This window comes from Anopheles arabiensis, chromosome 3, assembly GCF_016920715.1.
Source record: "Anopheles arabiensis isolate DONGOLA chromosome 3, AaraD3, whole genome shotgun sequence".
In the NCBI taxonomy this organism is placed as follows: domain Eukaryota; kingdom Metazoa; phylum Arthropoda; class Insecta; order Diptera; family Culicidae; genus Anopheles; species Anopheles arabiensis.
The window spans coordinates 25,190,965-25,212,816 of NC_053518.1; the positions used below are offsets into that span (position 1 = coordinate 25,190,965).

Consider the following 21,852-nt stretch of genomic DNA (forward strand, 5'->3'; position numbering starts at 1 on the left):
ATGAATCTTTGAAGATTCGACTCGAGATTCGAAACACTCATCACTGAACATTTATATGCATGTATCTCAACGAAAGATTCACGAAACCCAACACTAGTATATTGCTAAACATTGCGGCAGGCATAGAGCATAGAGGTTTCGAGTATCAAATGAAATAAAATAATATATTTTAAAAAAGCAACACACGATAATACTTTATTAAACTTTACAAAATTAAATTAATTTGTTAATTTTTAAATATTTCACTTGTAATTTACCTAATAGAATCTTAACTAAAAAAAACTTAATATGTTCGTACTTGCCCATAGTGCTTATGACATACGCTATAAAAACTCCTCTTTCTATAAACGCCTGAAGGTATGCAATCGCACGTTTAAATTGTGCACGTGGTTCTGAACGAATTTAAAATTAAATTAAACATCATCCAAGACCTTTCTTTCGTTTCTACTCCACATTCTGAATAAAAAAAAAACAAACATAAATGAAGATCAACATGCTAGAGAGTTTGATAGAAACGGCAAAACAATAATCTCTATAATAAAGTAACCAAAAATCGCATAAATATTGTTGGAAGAATGTTTTTTTGCTTTACTAAAAAACCATTTTGTACAAAAGGGTAACTTGGAGAAGTCTTAAGCTAATCAAAACAAATAATGGAGCGAATGTTATTCAAATTTCGAGCCGGACACTCCTTTGGAATATGGTGGGGCACCGTTGGTCTGCAGGTAGTAGTCACCTTTGGCACTGGAAAGCGTAAGAAAGAAAAGAAAAAAACTAAATTCGGAGCTGAAGTCGTTAAACGCCAGTCAAACTGTCAACTTACTCAGAGCTGCAATCGATTCCCATGTGCACGATCGGAGCCGCCCGATCGACCTTGCCGTCCTTGAAATCGTCCCACGATTTACATTTGACCGAGTGGAACGAAGCCACATTGCTTTCCGCTACACTTTCCGCCCAGAACCACCACGAGCGCCGGTGGCTGCACAGGTCTGTTGTATTAGTGATAGAAAAAAATGAATGTTAGCAACAATGTAGAGCGATTTAGATGAGAACTACTGCAGCTAAAATGGCAGATCGATAAGCAAATGTAACTACAGCTAAATTTCTATTCTACTACGCTAAAGAAAATGGATGAGAACCTTCGGACGAGTTTTGGCGGAATGCTTTCGCTGTAGGGTAATAAGGGCAGGATGGAAGTTGGATGGATGGGTTTGAGCGCAGGCGGGAAAAAACCATGCAGTTAATGTGGCATTCGTAGTAAGGAGGCAGGCACAGCAAGGGAAAAAGCAGGACATAACAGTAACAGGAAAAAATAATAAAAAGAACGAAACAGAAACATAAGACAAACAGAAAACATGTACAAACATAAAACAAAAACAAAAAGGTTAATTATGAACGATGTTCACAAAAAAACGCATGCGTAAAACACACAAAACACATGCCAATCATGCGCACACGTACCATTGTCGGTGAGCAGTTTGTAGTTTCGCTTCGGACAGCCCGGCTGCAGGGTTTTGCCATTGTTCGGCCAAAAGTCGGCCGTGCCCGTGCTGACCGGTGCACCGTACAGCCACGCATCGGTGTGAATGACGTCCACAAAGTCAGCATCCTTGGAGCTTAGAGCGGTAGCGAAGATGCCCGGATAGAACGGTGGGAAGGCAGGATCGAGGGCCGAAATTCTGTAACAAAAATACACAATGAATATAAAATTATTAAATTGTCCACTACGCTAGTGCTCCTTAAGGTTATACCTGTTCAGCTTGACTCGCTTTTCCGATTGAGCTATCACAGTGCGTCCAACGTATCCCGCCAGCTGACCACCGAGCGAATGTCCAACGAGGTGCAGTTTGTCCACATTCAGCCCCGCATTGATCATCCGCAGTACGACGGATCCAAGATAACTTCCAAGCTGCGAGCGAGAGATCGCGTTAGATAATGTACTTGGCCCTGCAAAAGATTGTGCCCACGCTTACCTTCTTGCAGTTGGGGACGGCCTCCAGCAGATAGTTCCCGTCCGCCAGCTGTGCCCAGTCGAGGATGATGATGTTATGGTCACCCCGCTTCAGGTACGCATCGGCAATGACGTGCACACTCTCCACCTCCATTGACTCGATGTAGCCGTGGAAGTACATGACCGTCTTTTTGCTCTTGTCGAACCGGCTGTGCTGCAGGATGTCCTCGGCCTTTTCCAAACTGTACGTCTCATGGTCCTCAAACTTTGGTCTAGAGCGGGGTTTTGTTTTGGAGCAAAGCGAAGAGTTAAGAGGATGTTGTTTTTTGATAAATTAAAGATTCACTACATACCCGTAGAACAGCACAAACTTGGCCGTGTCTAGGTGGGCCCGCACCGGCTTCATGCCCACCCATACTCCTGCAAAGAGAGGAAGAGAGTAGAACAGAATGTGAGTAAAGAGATCGTGTACACTGGGGCAGCAAACGTAGTTTGAGAATTAGAGTGAAGGACGCCTTTAATTGACGCTGATCGAGAGTTGGGCCAATTGGCACAAATGATTTATTTGCCATTGTGCATCATCTCCCAAACGAAAGATCACGTCGAAGTGTATGGAACGTGTACAAAGGTAGGTACTTAACTACTGGCAGAGTTAAACGACAACTAACCATTCAGGCCGTTGATTGACATTTGTTGCGATCATTCATGTGATCTAGCAGACACGGGAAAACATTCCACATCGTCATCGCAACCTGCCAGACACGAACCGATACGACACGCTTGTTTGTGTGATCTTTCTTCCAAGAAACCCACAACCCACGTTAGTACATGGGAGAAGTAAAAAAAAACAAGCTCCAAGCGCCGAGATTTAATTAGCTGCTGCTGCTCCCTTAGCATCTCGCTAATGGCTACCGGTCAGTCAGGTGACTAATCATCATCAAACCGAAGGTAATCATTAAGTTTAGCGGGCGTGTGGGTATGCAAAAAGATCGATCAGAAAGGGGTAATATAGCCTCTCCCCTCCGGTCTTAAGGGTTGACCTCCGCATATCTCCAGTACAAAAGCGCGGTTTGCGGTTACGCCTTAATTGTAGCACCGCGGGCGCTCTTCGACTGCCTAATGGGGTCTCTAATCTCTACCCGATCGGACGACGGTCATGACCAAGGCTGGATTTACGTACCGGCCCAGAGACAGCGCGCGAGAGATGTAAAACACGGAAGACACACAGCAACACACACGCTGCACTTCTGTTGGGGCGTGAATGTTGTTTATCACCGTTGGCAGGCAGCGTGCATTACCGCTTATCGTCTACGACGGGAGAGATACGGATAGCCTTTCGGGGGTTTGGATTGTTGGAGTGGTTAGTTTACTGTTTTTTTGCTCAAAAAAAGGTGGCGCCTTTTTTGCTCGCTCTTCTTATCTCCCAATGCAATGATAGTGATATTTGGGGGCACTATAGGGTATTTTCTTATTGTTATTACATAGGCCGTCACTCCCAAAGATAACGGAGAGTGCGCGAGAAACCCAATATTTCATCATTTCAGAAAAAGATACGTTACGGAGCTTAGCCTTAAAACTAATTGGAGCTCGTTTGAAAAATCCAGCTGCTCAAAATGTGATATTAACCCGAAGAACAGCTCTCTACGTTATTGTAATTTTGTAACCCAAAATAAGTCTTCTATTGGCTAGGTCTTCTGACCGGAACCCAACAATTTGGAATTTCGAATGGACCTCAGGTATCATTCCCTTGAGATCTTGAGATCGAGATCCACAGGTGGTACACGCGTAACGCCAACGTAACGCTGATCTTCAGCTTGTCTTAAGTTCCCACCGTCACACCACGGAACTAACGATGCCATCGCTCCAAATCAAGTTCAAGTTTGGCGAACCTGCGCAAAACCCCCGAACTTGATTCGAATTTCGCCGTAGGAGAACCGGTTTCAGGTCCCGTCCGTCTCGATCGACACGTGTGTGGCTGCGGCGACTTGACTAGGGGCGGGCGGCGACATCCCATCGGAACCCGGAACATCTTGAACCGGGCACCATGAAGAGAAAGTGACAAAACCAGTCATGCCAGACGAATGTTGCGAAAGTTGCCCAACCGGGAGAGGCACACAACAGGCAACAGTTCGGTGCATAGGATGCACCAACACCACCGTCTACTTCTTGTGGGAACTTGAGTAAGGTCGGATTTTCAGGTCTGATTGTGTTCCCTTTGAGCGGCAGCAATTAGCAGCAAAGCCATCCATTCTTTTTCTTCACTGTTCCGTAGTATGGCGTGCGGGCGCCCGATCACACACTGTCGTGAAACTTACTTGGATTTTTTAGACTCTTCATGGTTGAGATGCGCGTTGCGACGACTCGAGCTGACACTCTCCGCGATGACTTGGCTGTTTCACGGGATTGGTACACTTCCTATGCTTTGGCAATGTATTGGATGTCTTTCAAGAGTTTAACACAATTAAATCACACCTGGGTCATCACACACACACACCCCTGGACTAGAACGAACAACGTGGTTTGTAACGTGTCGCTGGGAATGGAGCAGGAAATGAGTCTTATCTCGCGCAACACTTCCCGCTGCGTTCCTGATGGCGTGAGTGGCGAACTCACAGTAGCAAACACAATTTATTGTCCAACCGACTCGGTACAGGAATTACGATACAATTTAGAACTCACGGCACACGAACGCACGCACACACACACACGCCTCTAAAGTGGCTTTATTTTTAGAACCAAATACTATACCACGCTGCTACCCCGCAATAGTAGCGTAGCTTCGGGATAGGTTCGTATTGCACGAGGGGGGGGGGTCCTACTTCGCGCTCAATTTGCCAAAGGTCCAATATGGGATGACCCAAACCGAGCGCACACCGCGGACACACACACACGCAATTGCTTAAAAACAGCGCCTGATTTGGCCTTCAAATACAGTTCAATGTACCGCACATTCCACGCGACTAACACCGCACTACTGTGCGCGACCGCGCACGCTTACACTGGAGAGAGGAGATGGTGGCGGTGGCCGTGGCGCGTCGATTGCGTAACTTTGCCGAACAACCACAATTGGGCTTATGGGGAGGGGTACACCGTTGGGAAACGTGAGCCACCGAACAGAACGCTGTCTGTCTAAGGGCGTGTGGAACTGGCGAAAGGCGCGCGTGGTGTACACCCGGACGCGAACACACAACCGTCCGATGTGATCGCTCGCAGTGAACTGAACGCAGTACGGCTCAAGCGCGCACACGGCACGGCGTTGTTGATTCGCGTGTGTATCGGGGCAGGAAAAACTGGAAACCCTTGAGAGTTGGATGTCGCTATTTCTCACCACCCCTTGGCCGGTGCTGGAAGCGAGCAAAAACAAAACACGCGCGCGGTGTTCGATATATGCGAGAGTGTTTGTCCAGTTGTGTCGAGAAGGGTATCAAACTGACGGAGATTCTACGATCGCGGGTTGTTGTTGTTGTGCTGTGTGTGCGGGGTTGTTGCAGAGGTGGGAGGTACTGTTATGCTGCTAGAACAACTACATTTGCCATTTCACAGCAGTATTTGTCTTTTGATGAATCAATGGTGGAACCTCTCCGATGTGACCGAGTGGGAGAGGTGCACGACGTGAGCGCCACGAAGTACTTCAAGGGCTACAGTTTTACGCATCAAATTCAACCCCGTTGGGGGGAACGTCCAAACATGGGGGGTGATTGGTCATGTTTAGTTTATGAGAATGCAGTACAGAAGGGATTAAAAAAGCAAATAAATAGATGGAGAGGATTATGTTCGAATGACATTGAGCGCTTCTAATGATCAACATCCCTCATCACGGGATGGGAGTTGTTTTGAGACTAGGAGAAGCGATCGTGTGAGGCGAGAAAGGTTTGATAAAATAGATGTTTGTTGTGCGTTGATAAACCATTATCAAAATAGAAAACGATTTTTCGAAAAACTGCAGTTTGAATTGTAGTGTTAGAGTTCAACAATTCGGCAGGGTTAAAACTGGAGTCGATAAAAGTAATAAAATACGTCATAGTCATAGGCTCATAGGCTTTTAAACTCTTTAAACATGCCATTTACCAATTAACTTCAATGACAATTAACTACTTGAGATGGACTGATGTAGAGCAAGCAAAGTTATCTCTAAATTATATTGTTTATCAAAATCATTTCCGTAATTCTTCATTCTTTACACCTGGAATTGTAGTAACTGTGTAATTATTGGCTCCATGAGGCCTAAGAAGAGTTCACATTTTGATAACAGAAAATGTTAATACAGTCCATCGAAAGAGAGATCTTTACAGTGTTAAGAGAAACCGAGGAAGTCGACACCCATTGAAAGTTAATCAGTTCGATGTACTACACCAGGGTTCGGCAAACTCCAGCCCACGAGCTAAATCTATCTGGCCACTGAGATAATTTTATCGCATTGGACAATTGGATCCAAAACATTGGAACAGAAAAAGAATATATTTATTAAAGTGAGTAAGTTATGTGACTCAAAAGAACATTTATTGCAAATGACCAATGGATGAAACGAGGATGTTAAACCATTCATCGCGGTTAATAACTTATTCTTTGTTCAATATTTCTATCAAAGTTGTACGACTTTCTTCCTCATGAATCGTATTGATTTTTACGATTTAATGGATTCATTGGCATTCATTTAAGCTCTAAGTTCACATCTTAGGTTCTGGTTGATTTGGTATCTAGAACGAAACTCTAGTAATATACAATTGTTTAGGCAAATATTTTACTCCAATACAACCAATTGTCAATTCCTGAGTTGTACCACGTAGATGTATCGTTGTTGTTCGAATATGGTTTCATCTATTCTTCTGAAGCGGCAAAAATATACTTAGAAATAGACTAAACAATTAGGACATCACGAGAAATTGGTGCATTTTTTATCGTTGAAAATGCTATCCCCGTAAAAAAGTAGCACATGTCTCAATGGTTTAAGATTAACATTAACTACAATAAATACATCTATTCCATCAGGCTCTGTACTTAAAAGTTTGCCGACGACACGATCACCTTCTTCAATATCAGTCCAATACCAATGGTCGATAGTAGCCATACAAAAATAATAAAAAACCAGCATACATCAGCACCGACCATCGACATATCACCCAAGACTCACGGGGTGCCGGATTTGATTTGTACACCTTGCATGTTTAGTCACTTTCATCCTCTCTCCCTCTCTTCCTCAGTTCCTCTACCTCCAAGAAATACACCCTGTGTGTGTTCAGGAACTCGTTACGCAGGAAAGCCGTTGGAAGTTGTTCCTAAAGGCAGCACACAAGCTACCTACGCCGTCGTCTTGTCGTCAGAAAATTATTGCACTCCCGACGACGTCATTACTAGCCATGCTTGCCCACGACAACAACGAACATCTACTCATCAAGCACATTCAATTTATGGCCGTAGAAAGCTCACTGCACCAAACCCGCTGGACAGCCGATGGACGGATGGCAATCACTATGGGGCCTTTTACACGTTCAATCTAAGGCGCATGATTGCCGGTGCGTTTAACAACATCCCTCACCGATACCCACACGGGAAGGAGGAGTGTACCAACTGCACTTTTCACCATCAATACACGGACGTCACGCTGACCTTGTCACCTTGCGTGCAATCGGGTAGGCCCCATACCCAGCCCAGCCCGCCCGGCATTGGTGTCATTTTGCATTGGTTGGGGGTATCGTTTTCTAAGCTTCCTGCTCCGGGAGCGGGAGTATAGCAAGTGCCGTCCGTATCTATTACAGGAAAGAATCTAACTACACCTCGTGTACTCGTGGTTGTGGCTCCCTCAACCTTCGGTCGGTACAGGCGATTGGTTGGAATGAATTATTCAAATGCGTTGCTCGCTGGTGGCATTTTGCCGTTTCGTGGCTAGTTTGCTAGAACGATCAAATCGACAGTTTTATTGACGAGCTCGTTTATGTCATCCCGTGTATGCGCGTACTGAGCAGGTAAGTCCGTGGAATCGATGATACGTTGAAGTGCTTGAAAATGCAATGACTTGCATTACAAATTAAACCTTGAAAACACAGGTAGGTATGAGCTAGCGGTGCTTCTAGCAACCAGAACGAAGATTTCCTTTTGAAATGTTACGATTTCTGCAACTCTCGCCAAAGAACAACCATTCCGGCCATCATTAGCGGTCGTTGCAAGTCCCCGGCACCATTCACGAGCCGTTGAGTGACATTCCTTCCCTCTATGTAAGGCACACCGGTCCCTTCCTTCTCGTGTCCATACGACATGACCGAAAAGGGGTGGGGTGGCAAAAGCACAAATCACTTTCAAAGTTTGTCCACCACCACCACGGGGCCTGATAGTGAGTAAGATCCGTTCTTTGGCGGTAGACCCAGAAGCTTCCTCCGCCAGGTACGTGCGGCACGAAAACGGCCATGGTCAAACCGGGTTGACCAACCGCACCAACTGCATCGTGGTAATAAAAACCGGCCACCGGATCCGTTCGCCAAAAGCCACGCAGGCGGGTGGAGCGGCCCCGTCTCCAAGTTGCTCGTTACGAGTTGTGTACCCCGATGGATGCATTACTTCTTTTGACCAAGCATTTTGGTTCGACGGTTTACGACGGCTCCCTGTCTGATTGGGTGCTTGCCAAAGCTAACAACAGGCCGAACTTTCGCGGCTAGTTCTGTAGCTGAAATCTACCACCTTCCAGCCCAATCCTCTGTACGCTGTGCATCGTGTGAACGAGTGCAGCAGAGTGCAAGAACGAGTTGCATATTTTGTTGTAGCTAGCAACCACGAACGGGAGGAGAGACAGAGAGGCTGGTGTGTATGGTAGAGCAAATGAAGAAAAAAACAACAGTACGGTGTGCATGGCATGTTGCAACGAACGGTTTTCGAACATGCCGCGTAACACACACGCCCCCGAGGAAGTGATTGAACGAATTGATGGTTTTGTTGTGAAAAAATGGTTGTCCATGAGAAGATTTCTTATTTGAAGGGTAAATTGTTTAAGTAATAGCATTTCATGGTTGCTTGAAGGCAGTTGATTTTTTGAAAAATATTTCAAGTTTTAATGATAGCAGCAGTTTCTATTAACTTACAAGCATTGAAGCCTGGCAGGATATACAATTCTACAATTATTCTAGTCTGCATGCTGTCTGAAGACTATTGGAATTGAAATTGAAGCATAAAATCAATTGGTCATTACATTGATCGAGTCGTATAGTCAATACGTCAGGTGCATTGCGATTCAAACAACACGATCGCGTCGGCTTGAGATCGAGCCTCAAATGTTAATCTGAACTTTTCACTCTCAAAATAGGCGTGTTACTCTTTGACTGTATACTGTTGATATGAAGCAAGCTACGTATTCGAATATTTCTGTCTCCAATTTATTTAGTCATAATTCACAAAAAAAAAGCTTGATAATTAATACTGGACAAACCCTGTTCACACCGTTTTGATTAACCCTCTATCTCATCGTGTGAGAGTCTAGGTCGAAGAAAAATACATATTTGACAGTGCCAAACAACACACTGATTTCATGTCAATGTCACGTCATGCATACACCTCTTTGTGGCTCTTTGCATGGGCATTTGCTGTTGTGTGCAGTTGTGTGGAGGTTTATTTCCCGAATCACAAGGAGTAAACACAAGCATTAATTGACAATGGTCAACCCCTCCTCCGACAGGGTTAATCCGAGATCGATGTAAACAATCCATCCACCACAACACAACTGGTTTATTAGTAATTCAGCTTGCCGAATTGAGCTGTCGTATTTGTCTTCGAATCAACTCTGTTTCGGGGGGATGTGTGTACACGAAACGAAGTTCCAAAACCAATCGTATGGGGTACCATCAGTGCCTTAATGCACACTCATCATTTATTCCACTTGGGGGTTTGATTTGCGTCAGCGATGCCGCCCCAACATCACATCGAATCGTTTCGCCTTAAATCACGTAAACGACACTGTTCCTGATCGTCGCCGCCATAAATCACACTTTTCTTCTTTACGCACGATTATAATTTCACACCAATGGTTTTGTATCGCGTCTTTTCAATTGTCACACTGAATTCCACCGCCCTGCCGCAAGCACTACCAGAGACCGATAATTGCAGGCGCAAACTTCCGCTCGAGAAGCGGCAAACACTTTGCTGAATGACTGTTTGTACCGAGGACGCGTGGACAGCACGGTGTGTGGCAGCAGTATGATTATGCAAATGTGATTCACACAAACCACTTGTATCGCAGTACACTTTGCAAGCGCTTCGGATGCCAAGAGCAAGCGCAAACAGCACACAAACACACACACAAAACACTTCCGATGCACTGCGCGTTTTTAAACCGAGCAGAGTGAAGTGCAACGATCAACTAAAATGAAACGATCGGTTGCAAGTTGCAACAAACCAGAGCAACTGCACCCGATGCACGAGTGCAGCATTTGATCGATCGGGTTATTTTTTTATCTTTACATTTGATCGATTAAATGGCGATTCATCGATTCTTTGATGTCTATCTAGCCGTTGCACTTGTTCATTTGGTATTGGGATCAACTTGGGTTTAACAGCAGCTGTTAGTGACACAATCGTTGGATAAAATATTATAACGGAGTGGAGAGTTGCAAGCGCCTGTCAGAGGAGCGGTAAAAGCGGCCAAAGGCGTTAGCAGCTGTGCGTGGTAAACACGTGACAAAACGATTCCCCTACACGTGGTGTAGCAAAATGTTGATATTATGGAGAGGTTGTATCAAAAATCATAACTTTTAAAACTACGATAAAAGGTTTCTAGTGTACTAAATGTAAAATTGCAGTCGACACCTGGTCTTATCTGTACCATTTCGATAAAAATTTAATAAAATTAAATATGTTAATATATAGTTGTATAGCTCAAACATACAGACAGTTGTCATCGTTTCCACACGACATGTTGGAAAAATTGATCGTTTTAAAACTGTTTTACAATTACACGAAAGCCCATTTGCAGCCGAAATCGGACGATTCTAAAGTGTTCATTAAGATAAAATGCTAAAGACTTAATGGTTCGGAACATGCGACACGCTGTTTTGAGCGATTATCATTAAAGGGAGGGTGGAGATGGTATACAGACGGGGTTGAGGTTTAAAGAGAATGATAATAGGAATAATTTAAAGCATGTTGAAAGCCGACACAGCACTACGAATGAAAAGAGTATCAGACGAACGTTTGAAATTGACCTTGATAGCTTCCAAATTCAAGACCTTTGGAATTTGAGATGTAATGGGAAAACTGATACTGACGATGATGAAGAAGAGCTTGTTTGCTCTAAAAGCATCTCTAAAACTGCTTTAAAATAACTTCAACTTCATTATAAAGGAACATTCCCTTAAGTTCACTATAAGACTGCTGCTGGTTTTAGTATAGAAAATAACTCCAAAAATTTACTATGTTCGCTGATAAGTTTACTTTGCCCAACCAAAGTCTACTCACCGACCGCTATCACCAGTCCCGAAACAACCACCAGCACCTTGTTCATCTTGTGTCCGCGTCCGCTCACAACACACGTTCGCACTGCGACTGGTCGCACAAAATTGGCGGATCACTCCAGTCCGGCATTCGCCAACACGACCGTGATGATGATGATGATGATTTGCCGGTGATTTCGCCGCTTATCAGTACACCACACCAAACATACTAGCGTCCAACAAATACACACCAAACAGAGCACAACACAATTCACCCGGGCCAGATGTTATGCACGAATGAATTATGCGGACCGGACTGAAAGCACACGATCGAACTTTGATCCCGCGAAGCATCTCGTCTCGCGTATACGAATGAAGATCTTCGCGGGGGGTTTGGTGAACGCGCGAAGAGGTTTAAAATTAGAGAAACTATCACCGACACACAAACACTAACATGTGTAACATAGGGTTAAGAGCTCAGCACTCTCACCACGAAAATGAGAACATTGCTGCACACCGTCAGCTGACCGGTCCCGCGGATGGATATATCTCGTTCCGCGCGAGCATAACCAACACAGGTGAATATAGGATATTTGATATAGGAATTTTATCTTTCCAAGGGTGGTGTAAAATGCACGTTAGGCAGCGATGACGCATACGTCAGTGCCGGCAGTGCCGAAAACGTCTTCGCACATCCGTTGAGCTCCACGGATTTGAAGCGTTAATCGTGGCTTGTAAGCTTGTGCCACCACAGGGTGTATGTTTTAAGGAAGGCTACCACCCCGGCACAAGGATTAGCGATTAAACGAAGGTTTGGGGGTTTTTGGTGGTGATGGTCGGCTTTTGTTTTTGTTGGATACACTTTTGTTTTGTTTGGTTTACTAAATTTTAAGTTCCATCAACGAACACGTTGCGGGTCGTGGATCACAAATGTCTGTCTAATTGTTGGACCTACGATGCCCCTTCTGTCTGAGATCTACGCTCCATCTGAGCATCTTTCTTCTCAAACGAGGCTAAGTGAGTTTCTTCAGAGTTGTGCAGTGTGTTCATGTGAGAAACTGGAACTACACATATATTGCACAGTCCCAGCTTCGACCTTTGTAAGCGGTATTTTGAGGAGAAATTGGTGAAAATCCTCAGGCTGTAGCAGGACTTGCTGACAACCCTAATACACTAACATCAAACGCACGATGTACTAGGTTAGATGAAGATGTAGATATAAAATATCCACAACATTCTAATGTTGTATCTTGGTGGAATTCTTAGTGTTGAATGGTTCCAGTCAAATATGGTGCAAAACTTTAAAGAAGATCTCTCCTTCAATTCCACGAGGGTGAATTCGATCCTCACTTAGGAGAGCATTAACACAACACAGAAACAATAGCGAAAGTGCAGGATTTTTTTAAAGATCATCCATCGACTGTGGATTTGAGGAAACTTTGAAAGAATAAGGATTTTCTGATCACTATTGTAGAAGATTATAGGATCTGACACCATCATTTTCACCAAGTTGCTGCGAACCATTTCGGCTCTGATGCTAGTTTCGTGTTCATAAAACGGCCAAGAAGAAGTTACGTTTTTGGGATGCTCGAAAAGATATTGTAAAAATGATCTCCTAACGGGTAAACGAATCAGCTTTCGCTCGATGAAAACATTTGAAGAAAAACGTAAGTGGATGGTAAAAATGAAATGTGGAAAGGAAAATAGTGTGTACATCAAAATCACGATTCTAATCATCAGATTAGGTTACTAAAACTACGTCTACTCACCGATCGCTACCACCAGTCCCACCAAAGAACCACCAGCAGCACCTTCTTCTTGCTGCATGTTTTCTTCGCACGTTCGTACTCCAGTGGATCCTGCGTCCCGTATTGGGTTGGTGATTTTTCTGGTATCAGCATACCAAACGATGTCTTCCCCGGATCCATAAGTAAGCAAGTCGAATAAGTAACCACTAAACAGAACAGCGTTCACACATCCGGTGCAATACACAAGTGATCGGATTAAAGCACTCTGATTGAAGATTAATCGCGTAAAATGATGTCGTTTCGCGTGTACGGAAGGTTTTTGTAGTTTGGCGATCGCGCGAAGAGGTTTAAAACTGATCAAACTATCACAATACGTATAAAAGGAGGACGTCAGCTTTCAACACGAAAGCCAGAACATCCCGCTTCGCCAGTTTTTAAACAGCGAATGGATATGGTTAACCACGACCACAACATAACAATCGCAAGGAAAGATCTTGTTCGCTACTGATAGCAATTTTATCTTTCGCCGGATACATCAGTGCCACGCCAGTTCCGAAAACACCTTTTCCTTCCGTGAAGCTACGCGGATTTGAAGTGTTAATCGCAACGGTGTAATCTGGTAAATTAGAAATTATATTTTACGAAGCTTCTTAGGATTTCCTATTGAACGAAATGATTCAAGCATTGGAAGTACTGTTAAATTTCGGCTTTGTCCATCAAAATTTTGTATCATTGGAGCGTATTTTTTTTTGTTTGGTTTATGTTTTATTTCTATTTCTCATTCCTTCAACGACGGCATTGTGGGTCGTGGGTTTCATATGTATTTTTCTCCCGTTTCGATTTTGCTCTTAAACGTTAATTTGCCAAACGATCGCGCAATTCATGTAGCTTGTGTTTTGTTTTCCTTCCGTAATATATATAGTGTTTATATTTATTTATATGTATATAGAATAAACTTAGGCGTTAGAAGAAGAAATAATTAGACGTTAAAAAAGACATCGGTTGAAAGAAACGATCCTACGCTGACTTTGCCTTTTCAGCCGCGTAGATTATACACATAATCGCAGATCGTTAGTTGATTTCGCACACAGTTTTCCCGTACATTCGCTCTTCCACACACACGAGAAAGCGCTTGGCACTTTCTCACTCTCTTCTGAGCTTAGCGAAAATTGTATAAAGCAAAAAAGCAAGGGAATAAACATTGATTTTAAGATCTTTTGCTTCATAACAGCCCGCAGGGTTCGAGCCTGAAATTCCAGCGGCGGTTTTGAAAGGAAAATTAAGATTTGCGCGCTTTCCGACACGACAAAACTAAGGATGATTGCGCGGGCGGGGAAGCGACGTGTGAAAAAGCTGCTCAGCAATCAGCGAATGGTTCTCCTGCGTGAGAAAGTGCGCGCTAGACGCCCGAGTCGGGTGGACATCGTTTACAGAAAGGACACCGAAATACAGGAATTTAAGTTTCTCAGAACAATTACATATTTATAAAAAAAAATTACAGAGAATGTGTTGATGTATGTGAATGTGGTGTGAGAGAGTGAATTTTTGTTTCTGTTTGTGTCTGTGTGCCTATTGTGTGTACAGTAGTATAATCCCTTGTCTTGTGTTGTATAAAGAGCTTCCACTGCCCTCAGTAATGTGTAATCGCGGCCCCAACATGTTTCCCCTTCCCTGCCCGTTGCGCCGCGTGGCGTGGGCCGGAGTGGGGCCGTATTTTCAATAAACTTGTGTTTTGCTTGCCCACCTGCGCCCACCTAGGTCTAGAGAGTAAGTGATACCGGCGGCAAACGGAAAAGCGCAGCAAGAAAATGCTACTAACAACAACACTAGCCTCTCCTTCCCTCTCAGTTAATTATTTGTTCTGTTATTCGTTATTTTAACCGCTTCCACACACACACACACACACATACACTCACCCAAGCATGAGCTCGCGCGCACACGCACACGACTCGGCAGGACATTATGTCCTACCCCTTTCTGTTAAGTAGTTAATTGTGTTTCTTGCAAACGGACAAAAGAAGGTGATTTGCGCGAGCCGCATCCAACCGTCAAACGCACCCACCGAAACGGTATGTGTGCATGTGTGGATGCATCTCAACCACTTTAAGAGAGGAAGGGTCGGGAGGGAGGTTTACTTTCTTTTGTGAGTGTTTCCTGCACTGCGGCGTATTAATAGTTACCAAAAACTGCGACATAAATCGTTCCTCCATTAACCTACAAATTTCTCGCACAACAATTAAGATGTTGATCCTGTTGTCCTGTTGTTCTGCACGGTTGCGCTGCACTCACCCCCATCATCATCGTTCTCGACGCTTTATTTAGGCTGCTATAGTGAAGATAGAAAACACCATTCATTAGACCACGCCAGCGAATTAATCGACAACGCGTCCCACGCCCACGCCATTGTACCCACCGGCACTGCTCACCATCGCTTCCGAGGCAAAGTATTTCACGTCCACGTCCGTGTCGGTGTTGAGCTTCTCCAGGATCGGCTTCACGTGCTCGTCGATGGCAGCCTGGTCGAGGAATGGCGACAGTTTCTGCAGCGTTTTCGCCACGTTGAAGCGCACGTTCGCCACCGGATCGGTCGATAATACTTTGATGGTCGGCAGGAACAGCCGCTCGATGATGTCAGCACCGCAAACGTCGGCCAGTGCGTTGATGCAGAACAGGCAGGTCATTCCTGAGAAGGATGGACGTCAAATGGTTCAAATATTACAAGCTCTTTGCTCCATCCCAAATGTACGCAAACCTCATCGACAGCGAATACTTACGGTGCAAATAGTTGCTGTTTTTGTACATCACCAAAATCTGGTTGATAATGTTCGTTTCCGCCCACTGGGTGCCGAACGTTTGCACGATCTTCTTCATGTTGAGCGTGGCCGCCTCGCGGATCGCGTACACGTGATCGTTCAGCCAGTTGAAGCACAGATCGCGCAGCTTCTGGTTGAAGAACTCCTGCCCGAGCTGCCCGGCCAGCAGCGGCATGTACTCGATGATGGCGAGCCGGACGCGCCACTTGCTGTCCTCCGCCAGCTCGACGATCGCCGGCAGCAGTGACTGGGACAGCTGCTGGATGCCGATCACGTCGTTGATGCAGTCCAGCGTCGAGATGATGTTCAGCCGCACCTCGGGCCACTCGTCCTTCAGCTGGATCAGGAACAGCGGCAGCAGATGCTCGATCGTGTTGTTGCGGCCGACGATCGGGCTCAGCCCCATGATGACCGACGCGAGCGCCGACTTGACGTGCTGGTTCGAGTCGGCCACCAGCTCCTTCACGCACGGCAGGATCGACGTCATGATGATCTGCTCCTGGCAGGCTTTGTCCAGGTTGGCGCAGAACTCGGTCACCTTGGCCGAGGCGGAGGCGCGCACCTCCGCCTCGCTATCTTTCAGCAGGAACTGGAAGGCCGATACGAGATCGTTCTTGGTGATCTCCTGCCCGACCGCTTTCTGCAGATCGGTCAGCTTTTCCGACACCATGTACCGGACGCGCCAGGAGTTGTCGTTGACGCACTGGCGCAGCGTTGGCATGACATTCTGAGGGATGGGATTGGGAAGTAGAACAAAAGCAAACATTGGAGGTAAGTGTGGAGGAGCTTGATGTACAAATTGCGAACGAGAAACAATAAAAGCGATCTTTTATTGTGCAAGGGGCTATCCACTACACCGTGGGAATAAAAGGTGAGATGATTGTGTGCGCAAAATTATGAATGCACAGATCACACGCAGTTGCGTAGCTTATTAAACACGCGAAATGTCGAAGATGAGTCAGCAACAAAACGAGCTGAATAAATAATTCACTTAAGACTTCGACGAACTGCATCATATCAATTCACTCAGATCAATTACTCTGTATTTATATCACTGATATATTAATATTTCTAATTTGCATATGGAAGTAAACACATTATTCAAACAAAAAGAGAAAGACTAAGGTGGCGTCCAACTGTTGTTTCAAGCGTAAATTAATGTGGGAAATATTAAATTACAATATTCCAATGCCCATCCAATGCGAAGCGTCCGGACAAACCTGTTTTTGGCGAAGACTAATTGTCTCTTTGCATCGGTATAAAATCAAAACATTCATTTTATGCGCGATCAATGAACATTGACGGCGATAATTTCAAGGCCACCAAGGGGGATCAATGTTGTAGCTACCCAAAAAACCCCACACCAGGTAGACCGGCCGACCCCCGGGCAGGAAGTACATTATTAAAACATTTATATTAGAGGCAAAAACGTTCACCATCTCCCGTCACTGGGAATCCCTCCTCAAAGAACGAGTTTTAATCTTCTCCCATCTTCTCAAACGCACTGTGTGTTCCCGGCGCGGGCCTTTTGTTTTGCCAATGCTCACAAAGAGAGAGCAACGCTGAGCGTTCGCATATTTCACTACCGTACGGCTGACCGAACGGTTCAAGCGCTATTGCCTGGATCGTGCGTCCGTTCGACTTGCTGTTGGTTTTACCGATAACCTTCCGTGATCGGTACATCACGCAACCTGAACTAAACCGAAGGAGCTGGAGCGATAAGAAGGAGTGCAGCTTAGCCGCGTTCGGCGAAGAAGCATAAACGAAGCGAAAAATTCATAGTTGCTCCATAGTTGGATGGTGGTTAGTTCTTGTTTAACCATCGTGGTAAACGGTTGTCCCAAATGATGAGACAGTGTAGTGTAACGTCTCGTGTGTGTACGGTGCTGCTTTGTCTGGCGGTGATCGGTGTCGCCGAGGGTGGCTTCTTGGACTGGTTCCGCAGCAACAAAAACAAGGGCCACGATGTGTGCCGCGTGGAGTTCGAGGTGCTCGACCCGCAAGGTTTGCGCCTGTGGACGGCACAAAAGCCACAGATGAAAGGGTTCGGCGTGGAGCTGTTCATCAATCCGGTGCACGGTCGAAAGCAGCAACCGTGCAACGTGTGCCGCAATACGACGGAAATCACGCACGGCAAGTTCTTTCTGCAGGATGAAAGCGTGATCGTCAAGAGCGGCGACATACTGGAGTACGTGATCATTACCGACAATGGCAAAACGGTGCAGCGCCACAAGCCCCGGAAACTGATTGTGGACGGTAAGTGAGGTGTTGCGGTGGTGGTGTTCGTTCATGCAAGGACGTTTGTTGCGACAGAAAAAAGCGTTAATTGCGCGTTCATTTTCTACACCCCTTCCCAGATTTCCTCATTAAACCGAAAGGAAGATGTGCCTGTCCGCCCGGTACGGTAACGCCTGCAACGCCGACCCAAACCGCCCAGCAGGTGTTCGAAGAGCCGACGGCCGAAATTGCTCTGCTGGAGCGCATTCTCGAGCGAGTGTCGAAAAAGTGTGCCGAAGGCACGATGTCCAACTATTTGTTCCTGCAGACGGATCGCGTCGATGGTCCGGCGGATGATTTGAAGAAGATCGTGCTGAATTACTTCCAACAGAGGGACGCACTGAAGCCGCTGGCAGGGTCGATCCTGTCCGCGGAGGACGGCTCGGACGGTATCGTGTTCGGGTGGCTAACATTATTGATAAGCTGAAAATTTTGGAGCTTGCCCGGCAAGAGAACGACATACTGGACTACGACAAGCTAACCGCCATCGGTGACATGGATATTCGGGCTTCATTCGATGACGAGTGAGATTGCGCAAAAATAACGCTTTTGTGTAACAACTAATGAAGCGGCGGGCAGTATGATTGTAAATGTAAAAACTGAATAAAAGCAACGCAAAATCTTCACACTAAAATGCACTGTTAAAGCTGTGTTAATGCCTGGTACTTACCAGTTCCACCTCGTCCTGTGGCAGCAGCTGGGCAATGCTGACGCACGCCTCGACCGCGAGCAGCCGCACGGAGTCCTGCTCGTCCTGGGCCATCTGTACGAAGGTGGGGATCAGGTCCGACTTGAGATACTCCAGCTCGACCACCTTGGCGAACTCGCCGAGCTTGCCCGCGGCCGCACGGCGCACCATCGGCGTCTCGTCCTGGCAGAGCGTGCGGAAGTTGATGCGCAGCTCCGACTTGACCGCGGCCGACACGCGCGGATAGCACACGGAGAACAGGCCGCAGGCGGACGTGCGCGATGTGAACCAGTCGCCCGACACCAGGCGCTGCAGCGTCGGCACCAGGTGCACCTCCAGATCCTGGGCGCTGTGCTGGCCGGCCACGGTACGGAGCGACTCGACCGCCTTCTCGCGCACCACCGTCTCCTCGACCGTGGCGAGCGATTCGAGCAGCGGTATCAGATACATCGCGTACTCGGGCCCGCCGACCAGCGGGATAAAGTTGCCGAGCTGCTCGGCCAGTGCCAGCAGCACCTCATCCTCGTCGTAGATGGACTCGGTCAGGAACGGGATCAGCTCGTTGCGCGTCCGCTCTTCGCCGAGTGCTAGGGCAATCGTCGACAGCTTCTTGATCGAGTTTAGGCGGAGCTAAAAATAAAAGCACCAGAAGCGGGAACGAAAACGGAAAATGTAGTGGAGTTGTAAACGAATCAACAAATCAATAAATGGGTTGCTCCCTGCTCGTGTGTCTGAGTCCTCTCCCTCCTCCAACCGCATCGGAAGGTTATTTTTGCGTAATCCGCGCGTAACGCACATTGCGTCGGAAGGCGAAGAAAGCACGTCATGCGTTGTGGCCCCCTGTCAATAACATTCCCATGGACCGCGGTAGGATCCTTGATCCGAAATCAATCGCACTGCCGCCGCTTTCGCTTCCCGGTGCGTACTCTTTGGGCGGATGCCAACACACTCTCGCACACGGAACATATACGGGGCAAATCCACTACCACCACTACCGCCAACCTCATCCGAAATCGATGGGGTTGCAGCAGAATGTGAAGGCAGGCAGCAGGCAGGAGAGGGACAAGGTCAGAACGGAAGCACTTCCGCTGCTCCCCTGAGCTTTGCCCGCGGGCCAGTCATGACGAACTTACCTGAATATCTTCATTTTTCAGCTCATCGATCAAAACAGCAATCGGATAGAGTGAATCATCCGCAGCTTTATCACCGCTCGCACTGGCAGCCATGTTTTATTCCTCCTCGGGGTGTTCTGTCTTCTCCTTCACCGTCGCCTATCTGTGTGTGCGGTGGAGCGGGATGGGAAGGCGCACTGCGTTGGTGCTCGAACGTGTCCGCGAGCGAAGTGTTGAAAATCCGGTTCCGGATGCTGTTGCTTCGCGCAAAACTTTACGTTAACTGTGCGTCTCTCTTCGTGCTACACCGTGTCACGCTTCACACTACCCTATCGATTGTGGGGTTCAGCCGTTCGCACGCACCAACTTTTGTGACGAGAAAAGCGATTCTCCTCCGTTTTTCTCAAGCCGATTTCGTATGTAAAATGTCACTTTGAAGCAACGAGCTCACGCACACCACTGCAATCAGAGGCAGTGTGGCCAGATTATTTTGGCGGTTTTCGGTAGGCGCATCAAAATTTTATCGGTAGTTTTCGGTAGGTTAAAACTCGAAACTGAACTCGAGTTGAAAGAAGTGAAAGCGAAAGAAGTGTTAAGCGTGATGTGTGAAGGGGGAGGGGTACTAATGCGCAAAATTAAAGTTCCATTTCAAAAGAATATGCATCCTTTACTTAGGACATGGATTCGATTTGGTTCAGCGGTTACACAAATGAAGGTCTTTCTGAAGTGTTGATCTGAAAATGGTACTAGGAATTCTAAACCAAAGAATAACTAAGATGCTCATTCTTTTTTTCAGTGGTGGCAAGTTCTTTTCTTGGGGCTCCACGCGACCGCTTAGGGCCACTGCAGTGCTCCATTGGATACGATTTTATCGTGCGTGCTATAATTTGATTTTCGCTGGATTATTTAGATTGATTTGATTGTTTGGCTGAGTTTCATCGTTCAATGATTACAAAAATTGAGATTTTTCCTTCAAACCCAAATATATATACATCGGTATTTCTGGTCACTTTGCCCACAGGGCAAGGCGAGCTTTGGCGGCCACCGTCGCAAAACCGTCGCAAAACGTCAAAACTGGCGTCGCGTGTACTGCAAACCGACGTCGCCAGCGAGCGAAACTCGCAACGATTTCGAGGCGCTGGCGACGGTCGTTTTTGACGTTTTGCGACGGTTATTGACCTTTCGAGTGAGCTTTTGCCCTGCGGTCCAGTGTGGCCAGATTATATTGGCAGATTTCGGCAGGAGCACTGTTCAGAACGCAACAATTTAAATTAAATCAATTATTTTAATGATTATCCTACTAGCAAAGAGAATGAAAAAGTGTGCGACTTTCAGACGAGGGGCATGTAGAAGCAGGGGAGACGGTTGGAAATACACGGAATTACGCAGAGCCGCGAGCGTGTTTTGGTTTCCACACAGTTTTTGCACTCACACAATTATACATGTGTGAATGTGTGCGTTCACTTTCAGCCTGCGCGCTCAGTTTGTTTTTCTCGCAGCGGCATGGTGGTATCGGTGTCTCGCTCGCACTAGTGCAGCTTGTTCGGGAAGAAACGGAAAGGAAGGGGTATGAGGAAAATACAATGAAACAGCGCGAGCGAGCGTTCTTTTCAGTGAGAGCGCCTCGTGTATTTTAAAGGCATGCAAGAGAGCGCCGATCTGGTGGTACAGTCGTCAACTCGAACGACTTAATAACATGCCCGTCGTGGGTTCAAGCCCCGAATAGACCGACCCCCCATGACTATCCTGCTATGGTACCAATAAGTCACTGAAAGCCAAGCCCACTTCACTAGTGGGTACAGGCAGGCCTTGACCGGCAGCGACTGTTGTGCCAAATGAAGAAGAAGAATGAG

General features: G+C 46.3%; 1 protein-coding gene and 1 pseudogene across 5 annotated transcripts; one reads left to right on the forward strand and one right to left on the reverse strand.

Moving 5' to 3' along the window:
• Positions 1–562: 562 nt before the first annotated feature.
• On the reverse strand, positions 563–20,439 carry LOC120905213 (serine/threonine-protein phosphatase PP2A 65 kDa regulatory subunit-like). Of its 5 annotated transcripts, XM_040316100.1 has the most exons (10): positions 20,021–20,439; positions 18,870–19,517; positions 15,884–16,649; positions 15,523–15,792; positions 2,305–2,371; positions 1,974–2,223; positions 1,752–1,909; positions 1,462–1,679; positions 824–989; positions 563–744 (listed from the first exon to the last, which is right to left on the reverse strand). In XM_040316100.1, exons 1-10 carry the CDS (start codon positions 20,111–20,113, stop codon positions 666–668), a joined length of 2,715 nt encoding a protein of 904 aa, XP_040172034.1. In that variant the 5' UTR covers positions 20,114–20,439; the 3' UTR covers positions 563–665. The 5 variants fall into 5 exon arrangements, with proteins under 5 accessions (XP_040172034.1, XP_040172033.1, XP_040172031.1 ...); XM_040316099.1 differs by lacking the exons at positions 563–744; positions 824–989; positions 1,462–1,679; ... (1 more) ...; positions 1,974–2,223; positions 2,305–2,371 and adding an exon at positions 14,020–15,432 and having other exon boundaries at positions 15,536–15,792; XM_040316097.1 differs by lacking the exons at positions 563–744; positions 824–989; positions 1,462–1,679; ... (1 more) ...; positions 1,974–2,223; positions 2,305–2,371 and adding an exon at positions 14,020–15,435 and having other exon boundaries at positions 15,536–15,792.
• On the forward strand, positions 17,482–18,833 carry LOC120905225 (annotated as a pseudogene).
• Positions 20,440–21,852: the final 1,413 nt, after the last annotated feature.

Coding starts and splice junctions, on each gene's coding strand:
- LOC120905213 (XM_040316100.1), bottom strand. CDS start 20,113: ATGGCTGCCAGTGCGAGCGGTGATAAAGCTGCGGATGATTCACTCTAT. Junction 15,793..15,883: donor AAACAGCAACTATTTGCACC/GTAAGTATTCGC, acceptor CATCCTTCTCAG/GAATGACCTGCCTGTTCTGC. Junction 1,680..1,751: donor AAGCGAGTCAAGCTGAACAG/GTATAACCTTAA, acceptor TTTTTGTTACAG/AATTTCGGCCCTCGATCCTG.